The 18,451-nt window shown below is 46.8% G+C and overlaps 1 protein-coding gene across 1 annotated transcript in view; it reads right to left on the reverse strand.

Annotated features, from left to right (window-relative positions):
• Positions 1-9,482: 9,482 nt before the first annotated feature.
• pde4cb (phosphodiesterase 4C, cAMP-specific b) overlaps positions 9,483-18,451 on the reverse strand; it is a gene marked incomplete at both ends in the record, with an annotated part of 122,498 nt that continues 113,529 nt past the window's right edge. The window contains 9 exons of the mRNA XM_080530359.1: positions 9,483-10,046; positions 11,675-11,857; positions 12,508-12,630; positions 13,938-14,092; positions 15,468-15,567; positions 16,033-16,197; positions 16,787-16,885; positions 17,109-17,311; positions 17,678-17,771. Of these exons, the coding sequence (XP_080386485.1) occupies positions 9,483-10,046; positions 11,675-11,857; positions 12,508-12,630; positions 13,938-14,092; positions 15,468-15,567; positions 16,033-16,197; positions 16,787-16,885; positions 17,109-17,311; positions 17,678-17,771 (1,686 nt within the window). The remainder of the gene's footprint in view (positions 10,047-11,674; positions 11,858-12,507; positions 12,631-13,937; positions 14,093-15,467; positions 15,568-16,032; positions 16,198-16,786; positions 16,886-17,108; positions 17,312-17,677; positions 17,772-18,451) is intronic.

An 18,451-nucleotide genomic window follows, 5' to 3' on the forward strand; every position in this document is an offset into this window, starting at 1 on the left:
AGAGACTCTGAGAATGAAACCCAACGCTCATTTCCCTATGGTGAGCAGAGACTGAATAGTTCTGGGGCCTCATTCATAACACGTGCTTAGATCAAATTTTGATCTTACCCGTGTCGTACGTAGAAAACCACGTCAACATAGTGATTTATAAAATTTCAACGTGAGTCGATTTGAACGTGGAAACGATCGTAGCTCGACGTCGAGTATTCAACTTGCTTACGTACATTACCTACTGGTTATGCGGAGTTATTACAGGCATGTGAGCCGCACTGGAAAAACGTTGCCTACATGTAATTCATGCGAAGTTTAAGTGGCTCGTCATAAAATTAACGATGTTGTTACCAGCCGAGAAAATGAGTTAAATTCAATATTTAAAGGCAACTGATGTTTATAATTGTATTTCAGTCTTTCTTTATATCCCTCCGGAGCTGTCTATCTCTCTTCAACATGCCTATGCCTTGCCCGGCCACGCGCTAAATGATACTGGATTTCGAGTTGAGTCGGGATGAGGGGGAATGGCACCCCCCCTGAAATAAAAACAGCCCAAATCATCCCCCGTCTAAAACTGCCATCCCCCCTTTCCATCCCTTATGTCATTTTATCAATGAACGTGGTATTACTGCCCTCTCCCGCTTCCAGACGCACGCCTACCCTATAATATAGTATTAACGCCCTGTGATAGCGGCTCAAATAGCGGCTGAATGAAGCCAAGTGCTATAATATAATATAATACAGACAGTATATAATATTGTCAGTATTGTCTGTCTGTATTATATTATATTATAGCACTTGGCTTCATTCAGCCGCTATAATTGAGCCTCTATCACAGGGCGTTAATACAAACCTCATTCACCTGCGTTCAATTCCAAGTATGTTTGGTATTTATAGAAGGAAGCACGTACGCAACTTTAAACCATCTCAGCCCGTTTTATAAATAATGCTTACGTCCGTTTAGAAAAATGTGCTTACGTGAAAGTCAAAGATGACGTTCAAGTACTTTTTTATGAATGAGGCCCCTGGTCTTCAGGCTGGTGTGAGCTGCGTGGTCAAGGTAAGAGAGAGAGCCCCCTGCTCTCACTCCCTTATTTATAAACAATAGTATGTAAATACAGTTACAGACAATGGCCTATCACCTTCACTGTAGAGATGCCCCAGGTGTGAAAGAGGGGTACCCACATATGATGTCACTCTGGGCTAAAGTCATTCCAGGTTAAAGTTCAAATCAGATTCACAGGAAGTCATTCTAACAATGCCCATATATGGACAGCACTTCCTGAGGCAAAAACATATGGTCCTTGAGCCAAAGGATGTGTTTACAAGGCGTCATAAAACCCCCATTGTCAGGAGTATCTTACAGAGCCAAAAGCAAGTTAAATACAGGCCCATATTATACAATTCATGTATGTGTGTGTGTTCAAGTAAAAATATACTACACAAACTTAACGTTTTATATTTGTAGAAACAACGTCTACTTTTGGTTGTGCTGTTTGAATCAACAATTGTTACACCTTAACTGTCCCTCCTGAACCCTCTCCATCCCCTCCACCCCCTGTAATGATGGTCTGTAGCACGGCTGTATATATCATCGGCCTGTAGAGGGCGCTATAGGTCCTCAGAGCTATCACACCTACAGGTGTTAGAAGGAGTCAGAGAGAGTTGTGGAGCTCAGGGAAGCAGGAATAAACATCTAGCACCGCTAGCATAAAGAGTTAAACCACAACCTCTTATTTCATAAGAAACATCACACCCCCCTATACAGGTGCCTGCTAAATGCCAGACATGTTAATGCTGTTATTAATGGTGTTGTTAATGTTAATGGTGTTATTAATGCTGTTATTAATGGTGTTGTTAATGTTAATGGTGTTATTAATGCTGTTATTAATGCTGTTGTTAATGTTAATGGTGTTATTAATGCTGTTATTAATGGTGTTGTTAATGTTAATGCTGTTATTAATGGTGTTGTTAATGTTAATGCTGTTATTAATGGTGTTGTTAATGTTAATGGTGTTATTAATGGTGTTGTTAATGTTAATGGTGTTATTAATGCTGTTATTAATGCTGTTGTTAATGTTAATGGTGTTATTAATGGTGTTGTTAATGTTAATGGTGTTGTTAATATTAATGGTGTTATTCATGGTGTTATTAATGCTGTTATTAATGTTAATATGTATATATAATAATGATGTTATTAATGTTAATATGTATATATAATAATGCTGTTATTAATGTTAATATGTATATATAATAATGCTGTTATTAATGTTAATATGTATATATAATAATGCTGTTATTAATGTTAATATGTATATATATAATAATGCTGTTATTAATGTTAATATGTATATATAATAATGCTGTTATTAATGTTAATATGTATATATAATAATGCTGTTATTAATGTTAATATGTATATATAATAATGCTGTTATTAATGTTAATATGTATATATAATAATGCTGTTATTAATGTTAATATGTATATATAATAATGCTGTTGTTAATGGTGTTGTCAACCCCGTGTGTTCTTGTCCTCAGGGAGGACCGCCCCCCGCCTGCACTGGAGCTCAGAAGAAGCTGGACAGGAGCTTGTGCTAAAAACAGAAACAGTAATGTTCATGTCATCCATGTATATGATTGGATATTTAGTCTGTATATAGTAGCAGCTTTCCTCTGATCTACCATGAACTAGTATGGTCTTTTAAAACAACCCTAATCCTTTACATTAGCTAACCCTAATCCTTTACATTAGCTAGCTCTAATCCTTTACATTAGCTAACCCTAATCCTTTACATTAGCTAACCCTAATCCTTTACATTAGCTAACCCTAATCCTTTACATTAGCTAACCCTAATCCTTTACATTAGCTAACCCCAATCCTTTACATTAGCTAGCTCTTAACAGTTGTGCTCAATTTGAATGTTGACAGTTTATTTGTTTGTATTCAACTGTCAACTACCAATGTTATTGTTAGACTCAACTACCAATGTTATTGTTAGACTCAACTACCAATGTTATTGTTAGACTCAACTACCAATGTTATTGTTAGACTCAACTACCAATGTTATTGTTAGACTCAACTACCAATGTTATTGTTAGACTCAACTACCAATGTTATTGTTAGGCTCAACTACCAATGTTATTGTTAGACTCAACTACCAATGTTATTGTTAGGCTTAACTACCAATGTTATTGTTAGGCTCAACTACCAATGTTATTGTTAGACTCAACTACCAATGTTATTGTTAGACTCAACTACCAATGTTATTGTTAGACTCAACTACCAATGTTATTGTTAGACTCAACTACCAATGTTATTGTTAGACTCAACTACCAATGTTATTGTTAGGCTCAACTACCAATGTTATTGTTAGACTCAACTACCAATGTTATTGTTAGACTCAACTACCAATGTTATTGTTAGACTCAACTACCAATGTTATTGTTAGACTCAACTACCAATGTTATTGTTAGACTCAACTACCAATGTTAAATGCCGACCCACATACCTCCCGAGGGAGTTTAACGCGGTGCTCATAACATGTGTGTACATAGCGCCTAGCGCAGACGGCAGCCTAGCATTGGCGCGACTATATGAAGTCATCAGTGGCCAACAAAGCACTGATCCACAGGCTATTCACATCATAGCGGGGGATTTCAATCATGTCGACCTGAAGGCAGTACTACCCAAGTTCTATCAGCATGTGAAATGTGCAACGAGAGGAGAAAAAACACTGGACAAGGTATACACCAACATCAAACGTGCTTACAAGGCTAGTCCGCTAGCTCATCTAGGCATGTCTGACCATGTGTCAATCGTCCTGATTCCTGCATACACTACCATGGGGAAAAGTGCTCCCATCACCACTAAGACTGTCAGAACCTGGCCAGAAGGGTCCGCTCCACTGCAGATCTGCCTAAATGACACCCTATGGCAGGAATATGAGCATGAGGACCTGGAACAGTACACGTCGTCGGTTCTGAACCACATAGTGAACTGCACCAACTCAGTCACCGTGGACAAACGGGTCCGGGTCTACCCCAACACGAAGCCATGGATGACTGGGAAGGTCCAAAAACTGATCAACGAGAGGGACAACGCCTTCTTCGCAGGGAAGAGCACACCGCTGTACAGCTCCACCAGGGCCAACCTAAAGCGCGGAATCAAAGCGGCCAAGGCAGAGCACAGAGAGAAGATTGAGGAATGCCTCCTGAGCAACGACTCCAGGCGGATGTGGCAGGGGGTTCAGCAGATGACAAACTTCAGAGCCAACAGGCTCACAGCCGCAGAGGACGACCCCCTGCTGGCGGGAAAGCTGAACACCTTCTACGCCCGGTTCGACGAGGGGCGAACGGAGGTAACCGCAACACAAACACCACTCTCTCCAGCTCTCAGCAGCCTCACCCTCACAGAGCATGAAGTGAGACGCGTACTGAAGGCGGTGGACCCCAGGAAAGCCTCGGGGCCGGATGGCGTCCTGGGACGGGTGCTGAGAGACTGCGCCGACCAGCTGGCCGGGGTTTTCACCAACATCTTTAACCAGTCCCTGTCCCAGGCCACCGTCCCACCCTGCCTGAAAACCTCAACTATCATCCCAGTCCCGAAGAAAAGCACGGTGAGCTGCCTAAACGACTACCGCCCGGTAGCACTCACACCAATCATCATGAAGTGCTTCGAGAAACTAGTCCGGGCCCACATACTCACACGCCTCCCGCCCAACCTGGATCCATACCAGTTCGCCTACAGAGCCCACAGGTCCACAGAGGACGCCATCGCAACGACTCTCCACGCCACTCTATCCCACCTGGAGAGGGGAAACAGCTACGCGAGACTGCTCTTCGTGGACTTCAGCTCCGCCTTCAACACCATCCTTCCAGACAGGCTAGTGACCAAACTACTAGACCTGGGTCTATCACACTCTATATGTGCGTGGATCAAGGACTTCCTGACCGACCGCCCCCAGAGGGTGCGGGTGGGCCCCCACACCTCCACAGCCCTCAGCCTCAGCACTGGGTCCCCCCAGGGCTGCGTGCTAAGCCCCATCCTCTACAACCTCTACACCTACGACTTCACCCCCGTCCACCCCAGCAACTACATCGTTAAGTTTGCAGACGACACCACCGTGGTGGGATGTATCTCGGGGGGGACGAGGCGGCGTACAGGGATGAGGTAGAGCAACTGAGCAAGCTGTGCAAGGTTAACAACCTGCTGCTGAACAAGTCAAAGACCCAGGAAATCATCGTAGACTTCAGGAGGAAAAAGTCGAGATCCAGCCCCTGCTCATCGACGGAGAGAGCGTGGAGAGAGTCTCAACCCTCCGATTCCTGGGACATCACATGCGGGATGACCTGACCTGGAAGGACAACACAAAAGGCACCATCAAGAGGGCACAACAGCGGCTATACACCCTGAGATGCCTCAGGAAGGAACACAGCAAGCAGGAGATACTGGTGACCTTTTACCGCGGCGCAGTGGAGAGCATCCTCACCTACGGCATCTGCAACTGGTTCTCCAGCTGCACAACAGTGGAGAGAAATGCGCTACAGAGAGTAGTGAGAACAGCACAGAAGATCACCGGCGCCCCCCTCCCCTCTCTGGAAGAGCTGTACAACACACGCTGTCTCAGGAAGGCCTCAAAGATCTCCAGGGACCCGACCCACCCTGGGCACGTACACTTTACCAGGCTGCCCTCGAAAAGGAGGTTCAGGACCCTGGCCGCTAAGACAAACAGACTGAAGAACTGCTTCTACCACAGGGCCGTCCAGGCCCTGAACACAGCAAAGACCTAAGTTCTGGGCCCTGGACAGTCTGGACGGATTGTATGGCAGCTGCTGGACTGAAAAAATCAGGTGTAGTGCTGAGGCACAAACATGTACATTTCAAGCCTGCAAACTGTGACACTTTAAATAACGTGAAAAAATACTATTGTGCAATATGACAACCCTAGTCGACTATCTGTACAGTATAGTACAGTGGATTGTGTACATAGCCTTTATTTATGTAAACCAGCTCCTTCCCTTCTTGTGTTTTTTTTTTTTCTTTTTTTTTTTCTTTCCTAACACCAGGGGAGCCACCCCTCCTAAATGTCGTTGTTTGGTACCTGTACTGTAGCAATGACAATAAAGACCATTCATTCATTCATTCAATGTTATTGTTAGACTCAACTACCAATGTTATTGTTAGGCTCAACTACCAATGTTATTGTTAGGCTCAACTACCAATGTTATTGTTAGGCTCAACTACCAATGTTATTGTTAGACTCAACTACCAATGTTGTTGTTAGACTCAACTACCAATGTTATTGTTAGGCTCAACTACCAATGTTATTGTTAGGCTGTTGATAATTAAACTCAGTGATGACAATCAACAATCAAGTTCATCATTATAAAAACAAGTTGACAAATGTCTCCAAATGAAACCAACAGAAGTAAACCGATACAAGTTTCCATATAATTTATTGGCGTTTTCACTTTGAACAACCTGAACTCAATACTTTTGGCTTAAGAAATGATCAACAAAATGTAGGAAAATGTCTTTAACAAACATGGGAGTGGTGTCTGTCTACTGACTGACACAGAGACACATGCTAGGAACAAATATTCAACTTGGCACAACATTGAAGATGGAAAAGACCGACATAACAGTTCACCACCAGGTGGCGATGTTTCAGAGCAGAGTGAGAAGAAGAACAGATTGGCACCGTTCTGCTTCCTCCCAGTCAACACCTTCACCACCCTGCCACTAGAGGGCGCTGGCTCCTGTGAGCTTCTCTCCATTCACGCTCCTTCCAATTACACATTTAAGGCAGTTTGCTAATTCATAAACTGTTTGTAATATCTGGAATACTGTCAAAAAAGTTTATACTGTATAAATACTAGTATAGTACGCTTTCCCACTCTTTTACAATGAAAAGTTTGGGAATAAATGACTCTTTAGTGTTTAGTTCACAAGGCTTATTAACAAGTTGATGGCCAAAGTGCTCTTTGTTTCAGATAACCTCCCTTACCAGAGGAGTTCTCATCCAGGTGTGTTGAATATACCTGCCTCTGTCATTTACATGAAAGTTACCTTTTGCGCATCCATGTTCACTGCTGTAGAGCGTTGGCTGCAATGTTCATAGAGGAACTGAAGCCAAAACAATGTTAGAAAGTTTGTGGAAGATCTGTTCTGTTCCAGTGTTAAAACAACTCTGATCACCTGTCCAACATGCAACACTGCATTTGTATCTCTGTAAATCAAAGGAAAAAAATGATATTTGCATTTCTAACACCATAACTGACAATTGATACATCTCAACATGCAGTGTGATGACTCTGCTACCATCGGTAGTTGGAAGGAAACCTTTGCATAACATTTCATGTCAACCTCAGGCTGGCAGATTCTTTTGTTCAAAGTCGAACGCTTGTGTCACGTTGAACGACCCCCAGAAGCAGGTCTGAACATCACAGCACATCAACACACTGACAGGCTTGTGTCACGTTGAACGACCCCCAGAAGCAGGTCTGAACATCACAGCACATCAACACACTGACAGGCTTGTGTAGAACACACACCGTCTACACAACCTTGCTGTGTCCAACAGGGGATCCCCTATGAACTGTGTTCACTACATTTCTAGAACAATGGACCTATCGCTAAGCCACGCCCCCTTTGACAACTTGGACAAACAAACAACGCTTCACTGACAGTGACTGACTGACCGACCGTGACTGAATGACATTCAATGACTTACAATGGCGGGAGTTGGCACATTTCTGATTCTGACCACAGCAAGTAATAGACATGTTTTTTAAAGACGACAAGAATATTTTGTCTAGAAGCTATTAGCGAGTTGTTTGTCTGAGTTTTCTGCCTGTCGTGACTTTTGCTGTGATATGATTGGACAATTTATATTTCGGGGCGTGGCTTAGCGATAGGTCCACTGACAGAATAATGTAGTTGAGTCTCCACACTGCAGTCAGCTGACTAGGATCTTGTCAGGGCCCGAGCCCTTTTAACCAGCCTGGGCTCGTCACCATGGAGACGGTAAACCCTTTTAACCAGCCTGGGCTCGTCACCATGGAGACGGTAAACCCTTTTAACCAGCCTGGGCTCGTCACCATGGAGACGGTAAAGTGCTGAGGTGGGGCCCACTGATGACGGCGCTTTCAAAGCTCAGAGACACGTAAGAACTTCTGACATGTAAAAAAATAATAATATCAACAACATAAAACATCACGTTGAAAATGAACAGATGTTTTACAAATATGAGTGTAAGTGGTGTGTCTCTAGATTTAAAACAACTTGTGTTTGGGTACCCCAGAACATACAGCAGACCACCCCAGAATACACAGCAGATCACGGCTTTAAGCTTTAAAAGTACTTCTGGAATTTCCGACATAAGTTAATTGATGCTAATAATGACAAACTGCTGCTTACCGTCTCTGCTTTAGTCCCCAAACTTGTCTCAGTTGAGTACAACCCAGTAAACAAAGAGTCCAAAAGACGTCCTCAGGGAAGCCGGAATGTGGGTTCAGATGACGTCTTTCTAGGACGTCCAGATGACGTCTTTCTAGGACGTCTTATGGACTACCACATTCCAGCTTCCCTGAGGACGTGGAACAGAGGAATACGAATAAATAATCAATCTCAGTTTCTGTCTTTTTGAATAGTTTGCGGGATGGTCAGGTGATCGCCTGTTGTCTCCAGATCTGTGCTGTGTCGGGAGGGATACCCAAATATACCCAACAAGTCTTTGCTACATCAAACTCATCTCTCTGTTCATCCCCTGAGGTTTAAATCACAACTCTCTCACTGTTCAGATACGTACGCTATTTGGTAATGCAACTTATCATCACTAAATCATTTAACAACATAAGAAAACATAGCATAGTTTTATGCTCACAGAATTCAAAATAAAATAAATCATTAAGTCCAAATTGTATGGTGCAAAAGTTCCAAGACCCTGTCAAAAAATCGCCATCATACAATCCTATTAACCCTTACCTATTACCTACCTAGGTAACCCTTACCTAGTTCATTTGTGGAAGTCATTCAGAGTCCGACGGAGGAAGACATGTTTGTTCAGTAGAGTCCCATGCTGCTGTGTCAGTAGAGATCAGAAGGACACACTACAGCAGTCTGTGTCAACGGCCGACACCCCCCCCCTCCTCCTACAGCAGTCTGTGTCAACGACCGACACCCCCCCCCCCTCCTCCTACAGTAGTCTGCGTCAGCCCCCCCCCCCAGGGTAAACCAAAGGAAGCAGGACTTAAAGAAAGGCATATCTTGGCACAAAAATTCTTCTTCTTCTTCTACAAGATTTCTGTTTTTAAAAGGTGGGGGGGCGTCTCCAGAGAAGTGTCTCCAGTGTAAAGGGACTGTGGTGAATACAGACATGTTGAAAGCCCCCCCCCACCCCAACCCACCCCACCCTGTTCTGTTCTGTTCGCCCTAAACCAAGCCGGGCCAGAGGGACACGCGGGGGGTGGGGGGCGTGGTGGCTGTTACGTGCCTAGCCGCAGGTACGCCACCTCGCCCCCCCCCTCTGGGCTGAGGTCTCTGTCGTCTGTGTCGTCTGTGTCGCCCCCCCCCCCGCGCCCGGGGCTGAGCGTCCGGTGGACCGACATGGCGGCCAGGCGGGGGGGGCGGCGGCCGGGGTGGGGCGAGGGGGGGCGGTGCCCCCTGCTGCTGCTGCCGCTGCTGCTGCTGCTGCTGGGGTCCGGGGACAGCGACCGCGAGCCTCCCCCCCCCTCCAGCAGAGGCTCATGCTCGGGGGAGGTCTCCAGGTCCGACTCCCCCTCCCCCTCCCCCTCCCCCTCCTCCTCCTCCTCCTCCTCCAGGGTGAGCTCAAACTGGAACTTGTCCCCCCCCCCTCCAGAAGAGGCCCCCCCCAGGCCCAGCGTCTCCGGGCCCAGCTCCCGGTCCCTCTCCCCGGGGCTGTGGGGCAGCATGCTCTGGTACCACTCCCTGTTGTCCTCCAGCGTGTCCAGGATGTCCTGGGCGTCAGGGTGGACCAGGTCCGCCCAGGTCTCCCACAGGGGGTGGACCACGTAGTCGATGAAGCCCACCTGTCAACCAATCCCAATCACTGTCACTGTCACTGTCACTGTCACAAACACTGTCACTATCACTGTCACTATCCCTATCACTATCACCATCACTATCACAATCATTATCACAATCATTATCACAATCACAATTAAACTGGAAAGATATGGTGGGGACTAGTATTACATTGGGTTAAAAGTTATTTAAGTTTGACAAAAATAATAAAGTATCATCTGCAAAGATAAATCTTGTGCTCCTGGTTCCCAGCAAGTATGCCCTCAATCTTGCAATCTAACCAAACTGATTGAGAAAAGGGTTCGATCACCAGTGCAGATAGGAGTGGGGATAAAGGACACCCTTGTACCTTTTAGGGGTTGATGCAAATGTAAATATGATTCCCGAACATGGGAAATTGTTTGACACACAGATTTTTTGCCAAAAAGTGTATTTTAATTTTATGGAACACTGATGTGATTCCTACTGAACAGCTATGGATCACCCAGATAATGTCTGTGTTGCCCTTGGAGAGACTTAAATATGACCTGCAGGATAAGGCGGATGTGTTTTCAGAAGTGTGGTCCCCCTTCTTATCTTTTACGGAAGAGAATCCATGACAAATGAGACCCACTTTTTTATTTTCCTTTTTTATTTTTTGTTTGCATTTCAGTGTTTCCTCCAGGATTTTTTCACATTAGTGGCGGATCGGTCATCTTTCGCGTGCGCAGCGCATAAAACGCGCACTGGCGCTCAAAACAAAGACGTAATTTCACCAAAAACTAGAGGGTGGCAACAATTATAATTTCTTAAATAGTGGTTAAGTCATTAAAGCCGAGCAGGTGATTTTATATAGAAGGTGATCAAATACCAATAAATCCTACAGCTGCAGCGGAACATGCGGAACGCGCATTACACACACACACACACACACACACAGAAAGATCAATACGAAGTAGGCCTACATGAGAGTACACGCACAAAACCGGCTAACGTTACTCATTAACTGTTTACACAAGTAAAATCTCAGTGTGACAGTCAGATGGAGCATTCGGTAAACAACAACAGCAAGGTAATGCTATCAGTTGAGTTAAAGAAAACCAACTCTTACCTTTGAGGACACCAACATGAGCCCTGTTTACCCGTACCTCCGCCGTTCTGTTCGTGGTGATTTTAGAAGCAATAGATTATTTTTGCCCCGCGCATATTGCTATGAATAGTTCGAAGCTAGGTGTTTGCACGTTAGGTGCGAGAATGCTCGGTTAACCCATTAGCGGGAACATTATTTGTTTCACAAAATAGGCTGATTTAATTGACCATGAACATCAGAGACATACATTACGAATGTTCATTTAAAATACTCTATACTGAGCACTGGTATAAGAACATGAACCAGAGAACAGCAGTAAATGCAATAACCCACTGTCGTTGCTGATGATGTTGCATTTTCGATTAGGATACGGGATTAAAGGCACCGGCGACGGGCTAAAAGAGAAATCACAAAACTGTTTTGAAAGCCTGTTGAGAGCGACTCAGTCTCGATTGCAGTGCGAACACAAACGACGAGGTTAATTGCAACATTGTAACATATTGTAACTAACTACGCCCTAAATCGTAACGAAATGTAGGTCTGGAAGTGTGTGTGTGTGTGTACCTGGCTCTTCTCCACGGAGGCATTGTGTTTGTCACACATGGGGCTGATCTCCAGGCCCTTGTCCCTCTCCCGGTCCCCCTGCGTGTAGAACTCATCCATGATCCTCTCCGTCCACTGGCGGTAGATCTGCAGAGGCTTGGTGGGGTTGCTCAGGTCTGCACAGTGCACCATGTTCTGTAACACCTGAGGATATACACACATATATATATATATATACACACCTGAGGAGAGAGACACTTATATATAAGTTCACCTGGATGTTGTCTGTCTGTTCACCTGGATGTTGTCTACCTGTCTGTCTGTTCACCTGGATGTTGTCTACCTGTCTGTCTGTTCACCTGGATGTTGTCTACCTGTCTGTCTGTTCACCTGGATGTTGTCTACCTGTCTGTCTGTTCACCTGGATGTTGTCTACCTGTCTGTCTGTTCACCTGGATGTTGTCTACCTGTCTGTCTGTTCACCTGGATGTTGTCTACCTGTCTGTCCGCCTGGATGTTGTCTACCTGTCTGTCTGTTCACCTGGATGTTGTCTACCTGTCTGTCTGCCTGGATGTTGTCTACCTGTCTGTCTGTTCACCTGGATGTTGTCTACCTGTCTGTCTGTTCACCTGGATGTTGTCTACCTGTCTGTCTGTCTACCTGGATGTTGTCTACCTGTCTGTCTGTCTACCTGGATGTTGTCTACCTGTCTGTCTGTTCACCTGGATGTTGTCTACCCGCCTGTCTACCTGTCTGCTACCTGGATGCTGTCTCACCCCCCTGCCTCTCACCTGGATGCTGTCTCACCCCCCTGCCTCTCACCTGGATGCTGTCTCACCCCCCTGCCTCTCACCTGGATGCGGTCAGAGTAGTTGTCGAGCAGCAGCACTCCCAGACTCGTGACCTTCTTGGTCTCCACCATGGTCTTCAGGTCCCCCAGGTAGTTCATGTGCTTGGACATGTCTGTGGCCAACACCTGTCAATCACAACAACCAACACCTGTCAATCACACAACACCTGTCAATCACACAACACCTGTCAATCACACAACACCTGTCAATCACACAACACCTGTCAATCACACAACACCTGTCAATCACACAACACCTGTCAATCACACAGAGGTGCTGGACGTTACATGTCTGTGGCCAACACCTGTCAATCACACAGAGGTGCTGGATGTTACATCTCATTTACATGTTTGTTATTCAGCAGACGCCTTCTTCCAAAGCGACTTACAATCGCTACGTTTGACTAAGCAGATAGGTAGGTAACTTCTATGTATTGACAGTAATGTTTTCCACTTCAGCTAAATGGAATGGTAAATGTACTGACTTATATATCGCCTTATTCCAAAGCGCTTTACAACAGCCTCTCATTCACCCGTTCACACACACATTCACACACCAATGGCGGCAAGCTACCATGCAAGGCGCCGGCCGGCCCGCTCACTGGGAGCAATTTTGGGGGTTCAGTGTCTTGCCCAAGGACCTCCTGAGACACAGCCTCTACCTCCTGAGACACAGCCTCTACCTCCTGAGACACAGCCTCTACCTCCTGAGACACAGCCTCTACCTCCTGAGACACAGTCTCTACCTCCTGAGACACAGCCTTTACCTCCTGAGACACAGTCTCTACCTCCTGAGACACAGTCTCTACCTCCTGAGACACAGCCTCTACCTCCTGAGACACAGTCTCTACCTCCTGAGACACAGCCTCTACCTCCTGAGACACAGCCTCTACCTCCTGAGACACAGCCTCTACCTCCTGAGACACAGCCTCTACCTCCACCAGCCTCTACCTCCTGAGACACAGCCTCTACCTCCTGAGACACAGCCTCTACCTCCTGAGACACAGCCTCTACCTCCTGAGACACAGCCTCTACCTCCTGAGACACAGCCTCTACCTCCTGAGACACAGCCTCTACCTCCTGAGACACAGCCTCTACCTCCTGAGACACAGCCTCTACCTCCTGAGACACAGCCTTTACCTCCTGAGACATAGCCTCTACCTCCTGAGACACAGCATCTACCTCCTGAGACACAGCCTCTACCTCCTGAGACACAGCCTCTACCTCCTGAGACACAGCCTCTACCTCCTGAGACACAGTCCCTCCCTCCCTCACCATGTCTACCTCCCTGTGCCTCCCTCCTCACCATGTCTACCTCCCTGTCCCTCCCTCCTCACCATGTCTACCTCCCTGTGCCTCCCTCCCTCACCATGTCTACCTCCTTGTGTCTCCCTCCCTCACCATGTCTACCTCCCTGTGCCTCCCTCCCTCACCATGTCTATGACCATCTTGCGTAGCGACTGCCTCTGCTTCTTGTTGACGTTGTGGAAGATGTCACAGTTCTCCTCCTGCAGCAGCTTGAAGCCCACCGCCAGGTGATGGTTCTCCAGGACCGACGCATCGTTGTACATCAGCGCCAGCTCCGAGTCTGAGGCACACACACACACACACACATACACAACATTACACACACACACACATACACAGCGGTCTCGGTCGAAGCATTTAAAAAACAGCTCAAGACTGTCCCGTACAGACAGGCTTCTGGCTAACCCCAAAAGAAGCCTGTCTTTCTGGGTCTTGTTATTATTTGTTGCACACTTGTTATTTGTTTCTTATTTTTATTTTCACTTGTTTACCTATTTCTTTTAACCTGCTATTACTTTTGCTCTTTAATTGTGTTTTCATAGCCTATGTAAAGCACTTTGTGACCGCTGGTCTGTGATAGGTGCTATAGAAATAAACTGAGGGAGGGGGGAGGGATGAGGGAGGAGGGGGAATGTGGAGGGATGAGGGAGGAGGGATGAGGGAGGGGGAATGAGGGAGGAGGGATGAGGGAGGAGGGATGAGGGAGGAGGGATGAGGGAGGAGGGATGAGGGAGGAGGGAGGAGGGATGAGGGAGGAGGGATGAGGGAGGGGGAATGAGGGAGGAGGGATGAGGGAGGAGGGATGAGGGAGGAGGGATGAGGGAGGAGGGAGGAGGGAGGAGGGATGAGGGAGGAGGGATGAGGGAGGAGGGATGAGGGATGAGGGAGGAGGGAGGAGGGAGGAGGGATGAGGGAGGAGGGATGAGGGAGGAGGGATGAGGGAGGAGGGATGAGGGAGGAGGGATGAGGGAGGAGGGATGAGGGAGGAGGGATGAGGGAGGAGGGATGAGGGAGGAGGGATGAGGGAGGGAGGGATGAGGGAGGAGGGATGAGGGAGGAGGGATGAGGGAGGAGGGATGAGGGAGGAGGGATGAGGGAGGAGGGATGAGGGAGGGAGGGATGAGGGAGGAGGGATGAGGGAGGAGGGAGGAGGGGGGAGGGAGGAGGGATGAGGGAGGAGGGATGAGGGAGGGAGGGATGAGGGAGGAGGGATGAGGGATGAGGGAGGAGGGATGAGGGAGGAGGGAGGAGGGATGAGGGAGGAGGGATGAGGGAGGGAGGGATGAGGGAGGAGGGATGAGGGATGAGGGAGGAGGGATGAGGGAGGAGGGAGGGAGGGATGAGGGAGGAGGGATGAGGGATGAGGGAGGAGGGAGGAGGGATGAGGGAGGAGGGATGAGGGATGAGGGAGGAGGGAGGAGGGAGGAGGGATGAGGGATGAGGGAGGAGGGATGAGGGAGGAGGGATGAGGGAGGAGGGATGAGGGAGAAGGGATGAGGGAGGGAGGGATGAGGGAGGAGGGATGAGGGAGGAGGGATGAGGGAGGAGGGATGAGGGAGGAGGGATGAGGGAGGAGGGATGAGGGAGGGAGGGATGAGGGAGGAGGGATGAGGGAGGAGGGATGAGGGAGGAGTTAGGAGGGGGGGGGAACTGACTTGTGTTGATGAGGAACTGGTTGGAGACCCCGGGGTGGTCCACGTCGTGGATGGCAGCAGCGAACAGGGCGGCCATGATCTCCAGGTCTGTAAACACCGCCTGACAGGAAGTGACATCACAGTTACACCGCCTGACAGGAAGTTACATCACAGTTACACCGCCTGACAGGAAGTTACATCACACAGTTACACCGCCTGACAGGAAGTGACATCACAGTTACACCGCCTGACAGGAACACACACAGTTACATCCAGTTACAGGCCAGGTCACTGGAACACAACCCTGGACTAACAGCAGTAGAAACGTACTATCTCCATGTCTATCAACAACTAGGGGATATTGGCATGAGGTTTTCCATCACTCCTATTCAAAACATAAACATAAACATTTGGGCATTCCAAAGCGACTTACAATCGATACATTTCACTCATCAATTCACCAGTCGTAGCAGGAAGAGTAATCCAGCTCAGGCCAGGGGCCATCCCCCCCCATCCCTCCCCCATACAGGAGTGTTGTGTGCCTTGCCTTGCCTCCCCCCCCCCCATACAGGAGTGTTCTACTTGCCTCCAGCGCGGGGGTGGATAGCAGCACGTGGGTGGACTGCACCACGTCGGCGGCGTGGATGTTGTTGTGATAGGCCACGTCCCCGTGGTAGTGGTCCTCCAGGGTCAGCATGAAGGTCAGGAACGTGTCTGCTGGGATCTGGAACGACTTCAGCAGGTCTCTCTCCTGAGGGGGGGGCAGGGAGGGGCGGGGGGGGCTGGGGTTAGGGACTGCAGGGTCACATGATGGAGGAACCCTGACCCTAACACAGCTGAACCCTCTGAGACCTTCTGGTTAAAGGTACAGGATGTAACATGTTTGAGCTTTGTCGCCCCCTGTGGCCACACTGAAAACTGTAAATGGAAATATGCAAAGTTTTATTATAGCGGAAAATGTATACACCGTTCTAAACAACCAAAACATAGGAATGGTCCTTGAAGGCGTTAAAGTGCTTGACCTCAACACCATCATTTTGAAACGTGTAATGTTTGTATTTTTAATTTCAGAGACCAAAACTATATTGGTCAATGTTCCATTTCTCCCAAGGAATATCCTTCTCCGCTTGCTACACAGTTCTACTGGTGATAATAATGTTTCAGAAACATGATTAAGTGCTTCATTTCACAGCTTTTGCCATTTCTGGCCAAGTTATTAACGTTGCAACTCAGTTCCATAAAAGTGCCAACCAGCCACATCTAGACTCTGCATCCACACACACTGCTACTGTATGAAGAAGAGATTAACACTTAGAAAAGAAAAAGAAAAAGAAGAGTACCTGGAAGATGGCGTACATGACCACGGTCAGAGGACGGTTCCCAGAGTACTCAGCGATCTTGAACACGTCTAAACCCCAACGGTTGATGTCCTCACACTCCTGCAACACAACACACCTCCATCAGACACTCAGCTCTGATACAACCAGGAGATAAGACAGGTAAATGATAGGTAAATGGTGACATGTAAGATGGTAAATGGTGACATGTAAGATGGTAAATGGTGACATGTAAGATGGTAAATGGTGACATGTCAGACAGGTAAATGATAGGTAAATGGTGACATGTCAGACAGGTAAAGCGGTGGTGTGTTTGGCCCCCCACCTTGGCCAGCAGGCCCTCCTGGGTGGTGGAGACCCCAAAGCGGGGGACGCTGGTGGGGGCGGGGCTGGGGGGGGCGGGGCTGGAGGGGGCGGGGGGCTTCTTCACCCCCAGGATCTGAGACATGGGCTGAGACATGGGCGTCCGCTTCTTCTTGTCCTTCTCCTTGGGGGGCGGAGACATGATCTCCACATCCTGCTGCTTCTCTGCAAGGAAGGAAGTCAGGTTTATTTATTTATATATATATATATACACATCACCTTTATATACATCACATTTATATATATATATATATATATATATATATATATATATATATATGTGTAGGTGTGATATATATAGCACATTTTACAACGACAAAAACAGCCGCCCAAAGTGCTTAAGAGAAAACACTAGTAAAAGAGAAACAACAGATGATGTTCTCATACAGACTGATGTTGTTGTTGTTGTTGTTGTTGTTGTTGTTGTTGTTGTCATACAGACTGAAGTTGTTGTTGTTGTCATACAGACTGAAGTTGTTGTCGTTGTTGTTGTCGTCATACAGACTGTTGTTAGGGTTAGAGTTCACTCACCTAAGAAGGTGTTGGAGATGAACTCTGAGACTTGGTTTCCTGAGCGGCTGGTCTCTGACAGGTGGGTCAGCTCCCTGTTCAGCATCCTCTTAAACTGCAACACAAACACACACACAGGTCAGTCCTGGACAGAGTGTCCACAAGGTGGGACATACAGTATCTGCATTAAGAAGGTGCTAGAACAATAAAGTTGTCCTCATATTTCCTCCTCACACAAAAAGGTGTATTGGTCGTGTGGTTCTTTGCTGTGATCACACAGAGGAAAAATAAAATAACAACAATACACAATAAGGAAAAGGTGCTGAGAATTATTCTGCATAAATAGTTTGTCCACATCAGATTTCAGTAAGACGAAAATAGAAGAGATGTTTAGTTTGTTTGTTAATATACTTTATAAATGTGCTTTTTAGTTTTTACATTCACACTGGAAGTATACAACTAATTTGACGTAGTCATTTCCCTGGCTGCCTTCATAGATGTCATAGAAGACATCGAGAGACAGTTGAGTAGAGCAGCCTAGTGGTTAAGTAAGCACGGTGCTATCAACAAGCAGAGAGGAAAACAACATGGAAAGCTTTATTCAAGAGGAGACAGGCATATAACTGAAACACACCTAACTAAAACACACCTGAAACAAACACTATGGACAAAAAAAAAAAAAGTGTCCATCGTGTTTCTATTCAATACGTCTAACTATACATTTGGGTACTCTCTCAGTGTATGAATGGATGAATAGAACATCAGTCTATGAATGGGGATGGATAGAACATCAGT

Source organism: Nansenia antarctica (assembly GCF_963989245.1).
Source record: "Nansenia antarctica genome assembly, chromosome: 1".
Classification (NCBI taxonomy): Eukaryota; Metazoa; Chordata; class Actinopteri; order Argentiniformes; family Microstomatidae; genus Nansenia; species Nansenia antarctica.